Source organism: Gigantopelta aegis, chromosome 10, assembly GCF_016097555.1.
Source record: "Gigantopelta aegis isolate Gae_Host chromosome 10, Gae_host_genome, whole genome shotgun sequence".
NCBI classification, from domain to species: Eukaryota; Metazoa; Mollusca; class Gastropoda; order Neomphalida; family Peltospiridae; genus Gigantopelta; species Gigantopelta aegis.
In genome coordinates this window covers 36,376,045-36,395,184 of record NC_054708.1, presented here as the reverse complement: position 1 = coordinate 36,395,184, position 19,140 = coordinate 36,376,045, and the positions used below count along the sequence as shown (strand labels likewise).

The window sequence follows — 19,140 nt, the reverse complement described above, 5'->3', positions numbered from 1 at the left end:
ATTTCTCTATGATCCATCACATCCTACCCAACCTACCTAATATGTTGCTATGGTCCATCACATTCTACCCCAACCTACCTAATATTTCTCTATGATCAATCACATCCTACCCCAACCTACCTAATATGTTGCTATGATCCATCACATTCTACCCCAACCTACCTAATCTAACGTGAGACAAAAGTTATAATTGGGGCTGCAGTTATCCTTGTAAGCAAAGCGTAACCGCGCCTCCAAATACACGTTAATTCTCTGTGATTATTAATATTATGTGGTGGCAGGAACAGGTAACGTGACAACTCAAACACGTGTACACACCATTCCTCTGCTGTTGTGATTTGGCTAATCTTCAAAACAACCGTTATTAACCTGCCCAATACAGAATGTGCTCTGCCGCTTTTAAACAAATAACCACTAAATCAGTTTGGATCGCCCCTGCTATCAAATTCTTCTGTGTATTGAATTTTAATTTACATTGATATAATATTACATTGCTTACGATCGCTCGTGCCATACTGTTTCCTTTGTAATGACGTCAGGGGGTCTGAACGAAGCCAAAGTTTGTGACAGATCCGTGTGGTTTAGTGTTTTACACGTGGGCAGTTGTTTGTATTACTCCTGTTCATCTACCCAGTGTTCGAGAACGACACACGCCCAAAATACTACTTACTTCCGTCTGAAAGATCCGATGAGAGAGAGAGAGAGAGAGAGAGAGAGAGAGAGAGAGAGAGAGAGAGAGAGAGAGAGAGAGAGAGAGAGAGAGAGAGAATATATATATACATGTATATATATATATATATAGAGAGAGAGAGAGAGAGAGAGAGAGAGAGAGAGAGAGAGAGAGAGAGAGAGAGAGAGAGAGAGAGAGAGAGAGAGAGAGAGAGAGAGAGTATACCACCAACTCAAATCTAATAGACGACAATAGTAACTAGTAACATATTTGGCTAAAACTCCTACTTGTAGCGTTTCAGAGAAAACAGGTAGCGTCTATGACTATCCTAGTTCCACACACAATTTGAGTAGCGTAGCGTAAGTTTTTGCCATGCTCATATACCACAGTGGTTTCGAGCATATCCGCCCCGGAGTTCGATCTCCGGAAAGCCAGGGACACAACCCGGGACAGCTAATTTGAGTACTTTTCTTTTTACAGGCACATCATACATGTTTCAAACACAAGTTTGCAGTGGTACTAGATGAAATATAATTGTATACATTTTTTTGCGCAGATTAAACTAAATTTGTTTACAACAAACATATATTTAACACCAGTGATAGGACTTGAGGTATTAACGGCTCTATCAAAAGATTGGGTGCACCTCGAACTATGACCCTGCCGGAAGTTATTTGGTTTAGTACTACCTGTAGGAGGGGACTCTGTAGAAGAGGGCGTGGTGGTCACGTCATCTCCGCGTGGTAAGTGACGGCTCAGTGGGAGGTGGGAAGGCCACAACACCAACTTTTCATCAACATTAACAACTACTAATTATTCCTTGACCTTGCCAGTCAGTGTCAGCTCAAGACAGCGTGCTTGGACCTTATTTAGACGTAAACTACAAAAATAAATCAACAAAAAAATCAGAGAGATGAGAACGCTTTCTGTTGTCCTTTATGAAGAAATAATTTTAACCTAATAGTCATAGTGTTATTAGTTTCAGGTACTTATTTCATTACGCACATTTATTAATATAACATGGAATTACTGAATCGGAATTGCTTAATCAATGTGTTTACTTTTTAAAATGGGACTTTAAAACATAATATAACAATATGGGTTATGAGGGAGGAGTATTTAACATAACACACACACACACACACACACACCGCTTGCCTTGGGAAATATTCTTTGAACTCCTTACTATGATTTTGGATACACTAGTGGTTTGGTTTCTCTCAATGTGAGCTGTGACATTATTTGTTCTATTATCAACAACACACATCATGCTTTGGGAAAATTTTGGACTGACAGATCAATATACATGTACTGTCGGAAATTAAATGTTTTTGCTTTTGAATTCTTTATGAGCAAACGTCCTATTTTTTTCAGTATTACGAACATCATTTCCGAGCAAACTGTGTTGATTCTCACGGAATTGCAGTAAAGTTTGATGTAGGGGATGTTATCGCTAAATATTATACCACACGTGTACGTCATATGCTAACATTAGCGGCAGATTCAGACAGAAGACTAATTTATGTCAACACAAATTAGGTTTTTCATGTTTAAGTACATCATCATACAGTTTAGATATTAATAATGATTGTGTCGGACAGTCAAAACGATTAACAGTTTTATCGATGCACTTTCACACAACAGATGTAAAATGTATGATTATATGTACATGTTTGTTAAAATGGTATTAATTCAGAAAGTTGTCATTTTTACAGTTTTACTAGCTGAATATTAAGATGTTGCGAATATGTACAACTGTATAGTGTGTAGTTCTAAGTTGTAGATATTACAAACTAATGTATTTTTTTATTCCTAGTATAATTATGTAGCTGGTGCGTTCTTAATACATTTTGGGGCGGGATGTAGCCCAGTGGTAAAACGCTCGCCTATTGCGCGGTCGGTATAGGATCGATCCCCGTCGGTAGGCCCACTGGGCTATTTCTCGTCCCAGCCAGTGCAGCACGACTGGTATATCAAATATCGTGGTATGTGCTATCCTGTCTGTGGGATGGTGAATATAAATGATCCATTGCTATTAAAGGAAAAACGTAGCGAGTTTCCTCTCTAAAACTATATGTCGAAATTACCAAATGTTTGACATCCAGTAGCCGATGATAAATAAATCAATGTGCTGTAGTGGTGTCGTTTAACCAAACAAACTTTAGTACGTTTAGACTGGGGTGTCTACTTCCTGCAGTGAGTGTCTTTACCTTTTTTACATTCTTTATGCACCAGTACGTTGCCAGCTAACATCTATTACTATTTGCTCATTAAAACGCCGCTGCACACAAATAAAGACGCTTTTGAACCGTTAACGAGCTTTTGAGATATAAATAATTAAATTCATTGTTTCTAAATTTACCTTTGCAAAAGATAAATGCACACCACAAGTAACGTTTTACATTAGAGCGAGTGACGAAAGCAAACATATGACTAGACATCAAACAGATATTGTTTTATCATGCACTGGTACGACTGTCCACCCAGAACAAGTGGTAGCAGTATCCAGTTTGAACACACCCTCTTTCACATTTGGGGGGGGGGGGGTCTCAGATGCCAATTAATCACACTGGTGCTGACCACATTCGGTGGCAAGTTTGACTGACACCGGGTGCGTTTGCCACACGTACACGCTTCACGTCACCATATTTATGACTAATACTGATCGCCAGCAGCCTATGGCGAGGGAGGAGAGAAAGCCCTGGTATATAAGTGTACCCGGCACTGTAAGAAAGAAACACCAAATATCAAACTTCCAGCAAATGTCACAAGAGCAGGTTGAAATAGAGAAAAAAGTGTATAATTTCTTGGAACCAGTATGTTCAAACCAATCATTTTGCTGTTTGCTACAGTTTTTATAGTAGAGGGAAAGATAAACGTAAGTAATTCTAAATGTTTAGCTGTGTAAAGTGTACTTAGTTGTTTTTTCTTCTTCTTTTCTTTTTATATTGGTTTAAAATTATTGTTTTAGAAATATACATACGTACATTCTTCCACTGTTTGACAAAGTTAAGATTTGTTTGTTTGTTTGTTTGTTTTGTTTAACGACACCACTAGAGCACACATTGATTAATTAATCATCGGCTGTTGGATGTCAAACATTTGGTAATTCTGACACGTAGTCAGACACCCGCTACATTTTTCCTAATGCAGCAAGATATCTTTTATATGTACTTTCCCACAAACAGAAAAAGCACATACCATAGGCTTTGACCAGTTGTGGTGCACTGGTTGGAACGGGGAAAGCCCACATCAGTTGAATGGATCCACCGAGCTGGTTCAATCCCGCGACGCAAGCACCTTAAGGGCGCACTCAAACGACTGAATTAACACCCCACCCCAACCCACCCCTGTTTGACAAAGTCATATGTTATACCTGTATTAATCGAGCTAAAGTATTATTTTCGATAGATATTAATGCACTGGCGCAGGGGATAATAAAATGTTTTTCTGGACTCACAAATTGTCTCATGCCGTTTCTGGGACTTGAACCGTAGGCCCCGAATCGTCCGCAGTTCCCAAACCACCACCGAGATATTCTAAAAATAATGTTCAGTTAATTGATGATGTACGTGGGGCCTACAAACCAAGTCGTCGGCCCTTAACGTACATGGATTTGCGGGCAAACCTGGCATGGATGTATGAACATCTATATATTGTATATTACAGAATATGTTTAGCATTACATAGTAGGACTTTATAAATTTAACAGACAAGCATTTTTTTTTACGAAGATTGTGAAATGTTTTTCATACTATACACCGTTTATTTCACAAGTGCCTCTGCTTATATCAGAGGTAAAACTAGATGTAGCAGGAAGCTAGAAATAGATTTTGTTAATAATTTAAAAATAATAATAATACAACAAACATATATTTTAACAAGGATGTTACTTACAATGGCGTATTTCGATTACTTAACGGTATATTACATTTGAGAAAGAGAACCTAATATAAATAAAATACTAGAATTAAAAAAAAATTTTTTAATATATATATATATATATATATATATATATATATATATATATATATATATATATATATATATATATATATATATATTCTTTGCGTATGAACTTGTGAACTTTTATCTTAATTTGTGGAGCGTCACAACAAATCCGTAATCATTAAGATTTTAAAAGGTTTTTTAGGGGGGTTTTAATGACCTAAAACCTTTATTTTATGGTATTTCAGATGTACATACTAAAAAAAAAAAAAAAAAAAAAAAAGATTACAGTAGGTATGGCTCTGCTACATAAAATAATATGCATATATTCAATTCTGAAATATTCTTCTGTAACTGTAGTATAGTTTGATTGGTTGTTGTTGGGTTTTGTTGTTGTTTTTTTGTTGTTGTTTTTAAGTTTATTACCCCAGAAACAAATATGATAGTGTCAGGGATGGGGTCCTGATATCACTACCTTAAGTCATGTTATAAAATATGAATAATATTGATATATATATATGATAATTATAGCATAACAGTACTGATATACATGGATATGCATGTAATAATGCATAAACATTCTATAAATGGAGTCAACAATGGAAACTTAAAATAAAAGAAAGAGTTAAAGAATGGAAGAATGGAAAAATGTTCCAATGTTTTTGGCTGTTCACTCACAAATATTTCAATCTATATATTTTATTTTATCATGAAAAGTGTTAGTTGTTATTATTTTATATAGGATTTTATATTGAAAGAAAGAAAGAAATGTTTTATTTAACGACGCACTCAACACATTTTACTTACGGTTATATGGCGTCAGACATATGGTTAAGGACCACACAGATATTGAGAGAGGAAACCCGCTGTCGCCACTTCATGGGCTACTCTTTTCGATTAGCAGCAAGGGATCTTTTATATGCACCATCCCACAGACAGGATAGTACATACCACAGCCTTTGATATACCAGTCGTGGTGCACTGGCTGGAACGAGAAATAGCCCAATGGGCCCACCGACGGGGATCGATCCCAGACCGACCGCGCATCGAGCGAGCGCTTTACCACTGGGCTACGTCCCGCCCCTCCTTGGAATGCAGACACAAATATATTTTAATGTGTTGAAAACCTAAATATTTGCTTTTTATTATTATTATTATGAAGATTAGATACAGTTTTGTCTCTGATTAAAGATGCATTGTTATAGAAAGTGTTGTCTTGTTCAGTGCTATTACATTGCCTTTGGACTTTGTTGGTCATGAGGTTAAGGTGGATGACTGTCAAATGTAATGCGATTCGGTGCTGTAGGTTCGAGTCTTATCATCAACAGACATTTTTATTACATGTAGATTTGTCTCCGATACCCTAATCTGTCATTTGTAAAGCACGTACATACGACCGTCGCTTTTTTGTTATCTCCTTAGTAAAATTGGTTGGGTTCATTCCTTTTAACTTCCATAACTTTATAGATCCGATTTATTTATTGCAACCATTACTTACAGATAAACCCGATTCGATGTGGTGGTTATATTAATTATTCCTAACCAGACAGTCCTTTATAATAATAATTTGCCTGTGACCGCTCTAAATCAAGTGAAGGAATGTCTACCATTTTACAAGTGACTTGCTTTATCTAGGTTGTTTGATGGGACTGGTAGTAAAGAGTTCGCTGTCATTGTACGTTGATAATCGCCGTAATAAAGCCAACAGCGTGAAAAGAAAGACTCTCCACCGGTATTAGGAAACGTGTGTACCATAACAGTAAAGTTGAGCGTTATGGGGTCTGTGACATGGTAATTGTTCCTTTAATGACGATAACGGCGGCAGGAGGCTGTGTACCTGGGTTGTCGTGAGTAACGTGCTTTCCGAACATGCCTTTCTCCAGTGCAGCTGAAAGCTATTGGCAATACGCGCCATCACATGTCGAGACAAATATACTCCATACCACACTAAGAAACATATTCAAACTCAATCTTAAAGGTAAAAACCAGTCTCCTCAAAGTTTATAAATCAATGGACTGGGTGCAAATTCTAAGGGTTTTTTAACGTTTTTTTATGGACCACTCGAGAGATATCTAAAAAACACACACAAAAAAACACTTTCTGAAGTTGAATCATAGACGTACGGGCTCCTATTTCTTCAGGGGTAAGGGGGGAGGGAAAGCTGACTTTTTTTTCCGAATTAAATGAAAACGTCCGAATCTGGTTAACAATGTTTATTCATATTTGCTTTGTTACCAAACAACCATAAAAGGTTCAAAACGAATCACTACGCATTTTTACAATTAATATTGTAAGCAAAATTATGGAAATACATCGTGAAAAGTTTTCATGCCAGTTCATTTTGCTCGAACGTCGAATTTTCCACAAACCCAATTTATTATGTTGTCTATTGGTCACAAACCATTTTCCCTTTGTTACATAGCCCACGCTTGAAACGGTTCATGATTTAATGTAAACAAAAATACTGTACCGTTGAAAAGGTACTTTACTGTAGGACTGAAAACAACGACCGACAGGGCCCATCATTTTCTTTGTTAACTTTTTTTTTTCAGTATGATATGTTTTATAATGCACCGGTTTAAGTGTGAGCAATGTATCAAAGTTAAAATTATATTATCTATAGATATCATAACAAACTTGCTTTATACAAATTATTAATACTGCATACTTTTCCAATACAGAACTTCAAAAAGTGCCTTCTTTGCACGACTCTCTCTCTCTCTCTCTCTCTCTCTCTCTCTCTCTCTCTCTCTCTCTCTCTCTCTCTCTCTGTATATATATATATATTATAATGTGTGGGCGTGAGTGCGGATATGAGTGTTAGTTTGTGGGTGAATTATCTTGCTTTGCTAATTTAACACCTGCTATCTACACTACAGTGTGCCTTTTCTGATATGTCACGTACCGAATTCGTGGTGTCATATTCGGTTAGGCTTAATAATTGTATGATGGAAATGAATCAGTTTTTGTTGTGTGTAGAATCCCGGAAAATCATTCATCTTGGAATAGGATTTGTGCTAAGGTTTTTCCTCCTCGTCATCGTATCTTTTTTTCGTATTGGCGGACTCTAATCATTTTAGTTCTCATGATTAGCAATAGATGCTTTGGATCACGAAAGTCCACATGCGCAAAATACAGTAATGTGGCCCCATGCTGTGCCATGGTATATATGAAAGGTATATGAAATCTCTTAATGGTTAATTTGCACCCAGTAACTTAATCCTGTCGGTTCGAATACATTATTCGTCTTACACAAAACAACAGGTGATCGTTTTTGAAAATCTGTTCCGCATATCACCGTCTTTAAAAAATGAAATATTCTTGGGTCTTAATGGGAGGAGTTGGATTAATAAACTGCCTTATTTAAATAAAAACAATATTTTAGCGGACACTAATTCGCACGTCTTTACCCCGATCTGCTTAGCATTAGTGTTGTTCAAGCCCACTTTCTGTGTGTAAAATAAAATTATCTATCATACTGTTTTTCAGTTTATGAACATTGTACATTTGAATTATTACGATTGCTGTACTATTTTCCAGTTCCACGAACGAATATCACGAGACGATCTTGTGCACTATTTTGGTACGGCGGAAAAAGACGAAGGTAATCATAATTTAATTTTAACTTATGAACAGTATATAAAATAGTATTTTTCAAAACGACTACCAACGTCGGTGGTTTAGTGGTTAAGTCATCGGACGTAAGGCTGGTAGGTACTGGGTTCGTATCCCGGTACTGATTCCCACCCAGAGTGAGCTGACTGACTCAATCGGTAGATGTAAGGCTACAACACCGATTTCTATCTCACTAAATATTAACAACTAACCACTAACCTACTGCCCTGGACAGACAGACCAGGTAGATGTAAGGCTACAACACCGACTTCTATCTCACTAACTATTAACAACTAACCACTAACCACTAACCTACTGCCCTGGACAGACAGACCAGGTAGATGTAAGGCTACAACACCGACTTCTATCTCACTAACTATTAACAACTAACCACTAACCTACTGCCCTGGACAGACGGACCAGGTAGGTGAGGTGTGTGCCTAGGACAGCGTTCTTGCGTGAGTTCACGGTTAGCGTCCATGAGTTGCTCCGCGTTCCTGGGACATTGAATATAAGCACAAAGATAAGTATAAACAAACAAACAAACAAACAAAGTGCAGGCGTGTGTGCCAAACTCCCTCTGCTCTAGGCTAAGAACGGTCCATTCAGGTTACCATGAAACTCTAGGACAGCGTTCTTGCGTGAGTTCACGGTTAGCGTCCATGAGTTGCTCCGCGACACGGACATGCACAGTGGAATGTGAAAGAGGTCTATTGAATATAAGCACAAAGATAAGTATAAACAAACAAACAAACAAACAAACAAAGTGCAAAACAAAACAATACAAGTATCCCAGATACATAAAATTAAATTTTAAAATAGAATTCAGTATCATGAAAAAATTGCAACAGACGTTCAGGATGGAATCGAAATGATTCCATCGCATTTCTTCGTCCAAATATATCTTTTCTAGTTTTCTTCAGATGACTGCACTCCATTAAAATATGGCGTACGTCAGTGTACACCGAGGTGGAGGATCCTTCTTCTGAATAAATGAATGGGTCAAGTATGCACGACATAAGACTATTTCATCCTTCCGGCACCGCCTATAGGAGGACTGCCACCCTCCCTATACTGGCTTGACAACATGAAGCTTGTTAGCAAACGCACCGTTCCACGTATCTTGCCAAATCGAAAAGATAAATTGATTACTACTATCTTTAAAATCACCAACCCTGGCATGAGGCAAATCCAAAGCAGACTTGGCAGCTGAATCGGCCTTTTTATTACCCATGATGCCATCATGGCTTGGCACCCAACAAAATATAATGCCTGTATTGGCAATGGCTAAAAAGATATCACCATCCCAATTAAAGAATGTTCCAGCTTCATATTTCGTAAAGTTTGGAGACATTGAGTCTGAAAAGAATAAATTTGGATGCAATAGAATCCACTATTTCTTCCAAAGCTTTAATGACTGCCCAAACGTCAGCACTAAAGATTGATGCTGAGTTAGACAATATCATGGACATTGTTGTTTCTGATGGAAAAACGGTAACATAAGCCACACAATTCCCATCCCGTGATTAGTCTGTATAAACGGTAATGTAAATACGGTACCAGTCTTGAATTTCCATGAAACATTGTTTATATACAACAGCATCTGCATAATCTTTCTTTATATGCACAAGATCAAACACAATTTTAGGTGGTGTAATACACCAAGGTGGTAAAACTAAATATGAAGGAGTTTCCAAAGTGTCTGTTAAATTCAAACTTGAAAGACAGGATGAAATGAACATTTTAGAAACGTGTAATCAGAGAATGTAAAGTTTTATAATCTGCGTTACAAACAATGGGATTTTAGTCAACATTATTTATTATGATAAAAAAACAAAACAAAGAAGAACACGGTGTTAATTGTTCCTGTGTTCATTGTAAACTTCAATGTTATAAAAATCAGTTACTATATTGTGAACATGAACATGCAATGTCATTTTGCAATTTACGTTACCATGGAAGTTAACCTACGTTACCTGCTGTTATACATGTAAATAATATGCTAAAATGTAAGAAATATGATATGCACTCTGTTGGTATTGACAGGTAAACCCAGTTATGTGACAGTTGTGACGTGTGTTTAATTAGAATATACGCTAAATGTTCATCACTTTGAATAATTTGCAGTTTGTACGTTGTTACGTAGAGTTTTGAATTGTTTACTTCCTTTTCGTTCTGTGCTAAAGTAGTGAATTTGGATTGTGTGAATTTGCAGGTTGTTTGATTACATTATGACTTCAAAGTGATAATACATGTTTAGACAATACAATCACTTCGTATGATGAATATTGTATAAACCATCACACTCAGCTATATATTGAATACGATGTCAGATCTTGTAGATTACAAATATGAGTGTTGTCTCTTTTTAATCTCATGCAGTGCTAACTTTATTTCAAGATCCTAATTTTGTTAAACAGTATACTACTAATCATATTCTTGAAGAAAAAAAACCGACAGCGTTTGAACAATAAATTTGAAACAGGGACCCATGCTACGTGCAGTTTGTTTCGTTTTGACGAGAGTAAATCTTCATTGAGGTCACCCACTATAATAATGTTGTCGCGCATAACTAAACGCTCTTTCTATCCCAGAATGTTGTCGGTGTTGTATTTGGGCGGTATACCACGCATAACAGTAGTAATTTCTGTTTTTAAAAGTTTAATTTGAACTCATATTATTTCGTCATAATGCATTTCTAAGTCGTATCGTTGGGTATGGGCTAGATGTTAATCGACAAAAACAGCGATACCCCCTCCGAGATTTGTACGGTCTCTTCTGTACAATTCGACATAGTGATCTATAGTTATTTCCTTAAAATGAGAAGAAGAATTGGGTTTGCTTTTTTGCGACATCTGAACTATGTAAAGACAAATAATGAGAGCTGTAGCCATGGATATTGAGACCAACAGAGACTTGAATTCCATGAATTCATCGAACATGTACCAACGATCTAAGCTAAATGTGGATCGAATGCGATAGCTCCATGATCTCACGGGGGACTCACTCTAGTATAGAAAAGCTTATATGTCCTTTATACAGAGGTCAGGTGATCAATGATGAAATTCCAACCGATTCCCAACACTTGTTGAAAGAATACATACAGTTTTCTTTTAATATATTTATTCAGCAGTAGATGTTTCTGCTTTTTATGTTAGCAATTGTTAATATAACTATGAAGATAAAAGATATATACTATAAACTGCTAATGAAAGAAAGAAAGAAAAGTTTTATTTAACGACGCACTCAACACATTTTATTTACGGTTATATGGCGTCAGACATATGGTTAAGGACCACACAGATTTTGAGAGGAAACCCGCTGTCGCCACTACATGGGCTACTCTTCCGATTAGCAGCAAGGGATCTTTTATTTGCGCTTCCCACAGGCAGAATAGCACAAACCATGGCCTTGTTGAACCAGTTATGGATCACTGGTATGTGCAAGTGGTTTACAACTACCCATTGAGCCTTGCGGAGCACTCACTCAGGGTTTGGAGTCTGTATCTGGATTAAAAATCCCATGCCTCGACTAGGATCCGAACCCAGTACCTACCAGCCTGTAGACCGATGGCCTGCCACGACGCCACCGAGACCGGTAAACTGCTAATGGTTACAGATGCATTTATTTGAAGAGTGTATTACATTATCTTACATATATTTTGTATGGAAGAATCTTTGTTTTTATTATTCCACCTCTTGTAACAGCTAACAAACTGTGGGTATTTTCATACATGTATAAAATGTGAGTTATTTTTAAAATGTTATTTATTATCTTAAAATTCATGTTAGTGTGTTGAAATACCACCGTATATTTAAAAAAAAGTAAGTTAATATCTAAAAAACAAAACAAAAAACACGCAACCCTCCCCCCACACACACACCCGAAACAAAAAATAAACAAAACAAAAACACCAACCCTAAAACAAATAAACACCAACGCTTTAAGTTAAATATACATGTGTATATATATTTTTTAATTTTGACCTGATGTTTTATAAATGAATAAAGTGTCGAACATATAATAAGCTTTTTATGAATTTGGGTCTAGACTCCTGGGGGAGATCTGCAGAATTCTCCTGCGATGTTCTTCGAAAATGTTGCTCGGATCTTCTCAACGGCGGTGTCCCATGCCGGACTGGTTCGTGGTGGCATCCAGGGCTTGGGGCCGTTCCTCGGATGACTCCACCGTCGGCGCAGTGTCAGGGAGTTTTTTTTTCCACAATCCGGGGGAATTGACGTGCTTTGTTGCACTGATTAATAAGTATAAATCGTGAAATTAAAACAGACATGTTAAACCACAAATTTTAAAGTGTAGTTTTCATTTTAGATTTCTGGATTTTTGGTCCTAAAACGTTGTAAAGTCGTGTTGATTTTTCAGTGCCTGAGTATGAATTAGTAAGCCCACAGCATGTACGGGGAAGTCGGAAGCGGCGAGGACTCTATGAAGACAAGGAACCATTAGAATATCTACTTGAAGCATTTGGAGAGAAATATCATCTACATTTGCAGCACAACAAGGAACTAATATCTCCAGGTATGACAGAGTAACTCACTGGCGTAGCTACTAAGGATGTTATATTGGTTCATGTTGGGGGAGGGGCAACCTCACTGCCTGTTATCAGGTGACAGTAAAATATATATGGTGGTGGGGAAAAAGAGGTGGGGGTCATTATTGTATTATTTTTAATTTTAACATATTGTACCCTATTCATGCTATGTTGATTTGTATTAGTTTTGTATGTAGTGTACTTTGTATAATCTGGTACTAATTTACAGTTCTGTTGCATAAACTAACATGGACAAATCCAGAAAATACTCTGCAAGTCAAAACAAAGGGTTTAACATTGCTGATTTGAAACACCCACACACCCTCTTTTCATAAAGGGACAAGACGGAGAGAGTATAGGCTGTGTAGATGACATAGGTACATATAAATGGTTTTATTGTAGCTAACATACTAGCTAGTGACACTGTTTTTGCATTGTGATTTTCATGTTATTCTCCCAAAATGGTGGATACATGCACAGATGAGCCAGTGATGAAGTTAAATTGTATGAGTTTAATTAATGTTGCACTTCAGGTTGCTTGGTGTACAAGTTGCAGAGCACTGGACAAAGACATGTTGAACCATGTCCTGTTGGTGAAGGTGACTGCTATTACCTCGGCTCCTCACTTTCACACTACAATTCTTCAGCTGCAGTCAGTACGTGTGATGGACTGGTAAGTTACATATGTTCTCAGTTTTTTAAATTCTTGGGCTAGTTGTTTAAAGCATTGTTAAGCTAATCATAGTTTTTATATTAGGTGTTTTTGCATTTAAAGAAATCACAGATTGGATTTGATTGCACAAGTTAAAACATGCCTTTTCAGTTACTATTTATTTTGATTCAGTTAGTATTTGGTTTGCATAACCAATGAACAACTGGCTCTTTTTGTTTCGGAGAGTATTAAACTATAGTATTCTGTAGTATTATATTTGTTTTACATGGAGGTTACTGGAGTAACTGTTTCAAGGAAGAAACTATTTCTGTTTGAGGATTTCCATATGTATATGAGTCAAAGTATTAAGTTATGATATTACATGATTTGTAATCTACTAAATTACTAATACACCAAAACTTTAAATTGACAGTGAAGTTATTGATTAAAAGTGTTTTAATATTAGTTACCCTTTCCATAAAATTGATTTTATATAAATTTTTCTTTTCATTTTGTTTATTTATGTTTGTACTTATACCAAAATGCATCATTTTAAGATTGAAGCACGCACTCCTAGACACCACTCTCAACAACGATCTGGGCTGTTTGTCATTGAAAGGGTTAATGGTGTGTTGTTTGTGCTTAGTGAGTGAGTTCCTGGTCCAACTCATTAGGGGTTAGTGTGGAGTCCTGGGATATGCACCCAGCCTCTGATGACTTAAGTTCGTACGTATTAAATAAACTTAACTTGGAACCTTTATAAATTGACAGATGTGTAACATACAGTAGGCTGGATTATGCCAGCATACATTTTAAATATGTGTTATGATTCTTTCACTTTAAAATGAATATTGTCTCTTTGGATCACAGCACATCAGTTTACTAATATTCAAACCTTAATGAAAGAGATCATTTTGTACTAACTTGCAGCATGGTATTATCAGCGTTCCAACACATGATCTGCTTGTACAGCCAATCAGAAAGCAGCATATCCCAATATTGTTATCATCACAACCAATCAACAAGGCAGGCCAGTATGTTGCTGCTTCAAATGCTCACATTGTCTACAAGATGGCTCCAACAAAGAGAAGCTGTGGGCTACAAGGTAGATATGAGCACGCCCATTGCTTTTGTAGTCAGTGTAAACATGTGGGAGGGAAGTACATAAATATTTTCACGTTGTTACTAGTAAGGAAATGCAATGAACTACGTATGTCACTGTTTAAATGCAATGAACCATGTCACTGTTTTAATGTAGTGAACCATGACACTGTTTCAATGTAGTGAACCATGTCACTGTTTAAATGTAGTGAACCTTGAATACAGTGAACTATGTCACTATTTCTATGCAGTGAACCATGTCACTGTTTGAATACAGTGAACTGTCACTGTTTCTATGCAGTGAACCATGTCACTATTTCTATGTAGTGAATAATGTCGCTGTTTAAATGCAATGAACCATGTCACTGTTTGAATGTAGTGAACCATGTCATTGTTTCAATGTAGTGAACCATGTCACTGTTTCAATGCAATGAATCATGTCACTGTTTCAATGCAATGAACCATGTCACTGTTTCAATGTAGTGAACCATGTCACTGTTTCAATGTAGTGAACCATGTCACTGTTTAAATGCAATGCACCATGTCACTGTTTGAATGTAGTGAACCATGTCACTGTTTAAATGCAATGAACTGCAATGAACCATGTCACTGTTTAAATGCAATGAACCATGTCACTGTTTCAATGTAGTGAACCATGTCACTATTTAAATGCAATGAACCATGTCACTGTTTAAATGCAATGAACCATGTCACTATTTCAATGTAGTGAACCATGTCACTGTTTAAATGCAATGAACCATGTCACTGTTTAAATGCAATTAATCATGTCACTGTTTAAATGTAGTGAACCATGTCACTATTTCTATGTAGTGAACCATGTCACTATTTCTATGTAGTGAATAATGTCACTGTTTCTATGTAGTGAACCATGTCACTGTTTGAATGTAGTGAACCATGTCACTTTGCATGTAGTGAACCATGTCACTGTTTGAATGTAGTGAACCATGTCACTGTTTCTATGTAGTGAACCATGTCACTGTTTGAATGTAGTGAACCATGTCACTGTTTCTATGTAGTGAACCATGTCACTGTTTCTATGTAGTGAACCATGTCACTGTTTCTATGTAGTGAACCATGTCATTGTTTCTATTTGACAGCTGCTGCTGACAGCATGTTGAAGGTGTTGAGGAGGAGACGCAGACAGGCTGGGAGGAAGTACATGGAGTTTCTCCTCGCAGCAGACAAGACAATGTTCAGCTACCATGGGAATCACCTGCAGCATTACATGTTGACAGCTGCCAACGTTGTGAGTAACCATAGCAACTGTATTTAAAACTATTAAAATATAGAGTGAGCAAGCTGCAAAGCAGTTGTTACACTGATTAAAATGGAATATGTTCGTTCATAAAAAGTGAAGTTCAAAGTAGGACTGTATCTAGGAGAATGGACAAATGGGGCAGATGCAACCCTCAGAAAAATGTGAAAACATCAGTCACCTTTTTAGTTTAAAAGTGCCCTGATGTTTACTTTCTTTTAGGTAAGGTGTGGCCCTGACTATCAATGTTTAGTTTAAAGTGTGATTCATTAGACAACTATAGAATCACAAAGACTATAATTAATATCTCTTGGTGCCAAAATGTTGCAAATACTGTTTGAAATTCAGTATGGACTACTTTTGTAATGTTTTAATCTTGATTAAGCTGGACAACATCAAGCATATATCTATAGCTGTACTATTGTAGTGGAGAAAAAGTGATTGTTGGAAAACATTTACTGTACAAAGAACAGAAGGATTGGGTACAAGTTTGTTAACTTATGAGGCCCTCTCTAATGAGGCCCTCTCTAACTTATGTCAGTGGCTGTCTCAAACTTATGTCAGTGGCCGTCTCAAACTTATGACAGAGGCCCTCTCTAACTTATGACAGTGACCCTTTCTAACTTATGACAGTGACCCTTTCTAACTTATGGCAGAGGCTTTCTCCAAAATATCTGTGACGACAATCTTACTTAATGATTATAATATATACATAGTAACTTCATTTAAACAGACAAAGTTAACTAAGTTGATTTTAAAATAATCTGATTATTTTGACAAGCCTGGACATTAATATTATTTGTTTAACCATAATTAAATAATTGCTATGTGTTGTATTGGTAATTATTGTATTGTACATGAAAAAATTAATTCTATGGTTAATCAGAAAAGATTTGAAATATGATTGGCATTCTCTCCTATGTAGGCAGCTGGCAGATACCTTGATCCAAGTCTGCAACAAGAAATCTATCTGACAGTTGTGAGAATTAAAATCCTCCAGGATGATCAGGTAAGAACATGTAGGCCCAATTCCTCATTGATGCTTTGACCATGATTCGTGGTTCAAAATTACTTTCATAGTGGATCAGCTGAACATTGCATTTCACATTAATAACATATATGCAGTTGAAAGGCACATTTATATATAACTGCCTTTCCACAACCCATTAATGGCATCTTCTGATTGCTGTTGTTAATGAATAACTTTTATATCTCTGCTAAAAAGTTGGTTGAATGTGGTCGAGAATAATTTATTTACAATTGTGATAGTGATAATTCCAGGCACCCATGCTCAAGCAAAGGTTTTTTTTCAATGTATTGTCACAGACTGTTGCACTACATTTTTATTTGAACCATTCCGCTGTAAATTTCAGTGGATCATCTTTCACAGCCATTATACCATCTGCTATGAAATATGTACATGTTAGTGGCCAGAGTGTCAATGCTCCTACGAAGCTACTCACGATGCTTATAACAGACAGTAATATGCCCCCACCCAATGTGCTAAATTGCATTTGAATTATAACTGATATGAAGTTTTGTATTTGAGTGATAATGATGTGTAGTTTTGTATTGGATTGTGTAGTTTTGTATTTGAATGATAACTTGTGTAGTTTTGTAGTGAAGTAATAACTGACGTAGTTTTGTATTTGAGTGAAAACTAATGTGTAGTTTTGTATTTGAGTGATAACTAATGTGTAGTTGAGTGATTAACTGATGTGCAATTTTGTAGTTGAGTAATAACTGATGTGTAGTTTTGTATTTGAGTGATAACTGATATGTGTTTTTGTATTTGAGTGATAACTGATTGTGTTTTTGTATTCGAGTGATAACTGTTTGTGTTTTTGTATTTGAGTGATAACTGATGTTTAGTTTTGTATTTGAGAGATAACTGACGTGTAGTTTTGTATTTGAGTGATAACTGATGTTTAGTTTTGTGATTTCAGCCTGGGTTGGTAATCACATCAGATGCTGACAGCTCTCTCAACAGTTTCTGTAACTGGCAGGAGAAGTTTAATCCTGAGAATGACAATGATCCACAGCATGTAGATGCTGCTACCCTCATGACAAGGTCAGATAGCTTTAACCTCTCTCTCTATACATTACATATAACTTGTGTGTAAAGTGTTCTTACATGCAGACAACATTTTGTTCAGTGTAATATCATGAATCGTAACACAACTTTTAGAGACTTCTAATCAAAATTTTGATTTTGTCAGTTATAATTTTCATCTTGAAGGAATGAATGAATGAATGAATGAATGTTTAACGACACCCCAGCACGAAAAATACATCGGCTATTGGGTGTCAAACTATGGTAATGCAAATAAATAAAGTAATGATCAACATCAATATAAAAATTCAAGACTTAAACAAAAACAGTGTAAAGAACTGTGCAAAAACACAAATATCACAGAATTTTACGGATACTGAATCTTATTCAAAACTTCAATTTTGTGCTGTATTGGCCATTCTCAAAGAGAATGTTACACCCCTGCACCACGGTGAGGTTACAGCACACGCAGGGGCATCTTGAAGGTCCCTGAGTCAAATTCCCTGGGTTGAAGTTGAATCTTTCTGATATACACTTAACATAAGGCCAGGACCCATTCCTATAAAATTCTTAAATTGTAGACTCCAGGCTTTGGCAATGTGTCCAGACTTAAAAACATGTTATTTGTATGAACAAACTATGTTATTAAAGTTTATTACCACAGCGGGCACTCACAACGGGAAAAATATTTTTCATATTTTCTCAGTGAGAAATATTCTGCATTGGTCTAATGAACAATACTATTAGACGATTTGATGCTTACAAACCAATGACCATGTCGGTACTAAATATGACTCCAGGCTTTAGCAATATGTCTAGTCTTTAACATATTATTTGTATGAACAAACTATGTTATTAATTAATCTAGACTCCAGGCTGTAGCAATGCGTCCAGACTTCAACATGTTGTTTGTATTAACAAGACATGTTATTAAAGTGTTGACTCACGGTTGTTGCAATGTTGTTTGTTTTTGTATTAACAAGACATGTTATTAAAGTGTTGACTCATGGTTGTAGCAATGTTTCCAGACTTCAACATGTTGTTTGTATTAACAAGACATGTTATTAAAGTGTTGACTCACGGTTGTAGCAATGTTTCCAGACTTCAACATGTTGTTTGTATTAACAAGACATGTTATTAAAGTGTTGACTCACGGTTGTAGCAATGTTTCCAGACTTCAACATGTTGTTTGTATTAACAAGACATGTTATTAAAGTGTTGACTCAAGGTTGTAGCAATGTTTCCAGACTTTAACATGTTATTAATATGAGTAAG

At 36.4% G+C, this 19,140-nt stretch overlaps 1 protein-coding gene across 1 annotated transcript in view; it reads left to right on the top strand.

Moving 5' to 3' along the window:
- The first annotated feature begins 529 nt into the window (after positions 1-529).
- The window catches only part of LOC121383604 (A disintegrin and metalloproteinase with thrombospondin motifs 16-like), a 35,048-nt gene continuing 16,437 nt past the window's right edge, over positions 530-19,140 (top strand). Inside the window, exons 1-10 of the mRNA XM_041513694.1 lie at positions 530-559; positions 2,045-2,095; positions 8,160-8,223; positions 12,285-12,434; positions 12,615-12,770; positions 13,317-13,456; positions 14,366-14,540; positions 15,655-15,803; positions 16,738-16,821; positions 17,759-17,883. Coding sequence (XP_041369628.1) covers positions 530-559; positions 2,045-2,095; positions 8,160-8,223; positions 12,285-12,434; positions 12,615-12,770; positions 13,317-13,456; positions 14,366-14,540; positions 15,655-15,803; positions 16,738-16,821; positions 17,759-17,883 — 1,124 coding nt within the window. The remainder of the gene's footprint in view (positions 560-2,044; positions 2,096-8,159; positions 8,224-12,284; positions 12,435-12,614; positions 12,771-13,316; positions 13,457-14,365; positions 14,541-15,654; positions 15,804-16,737; positions 16,822-17,758; positions 17,884-19,140) is intronic.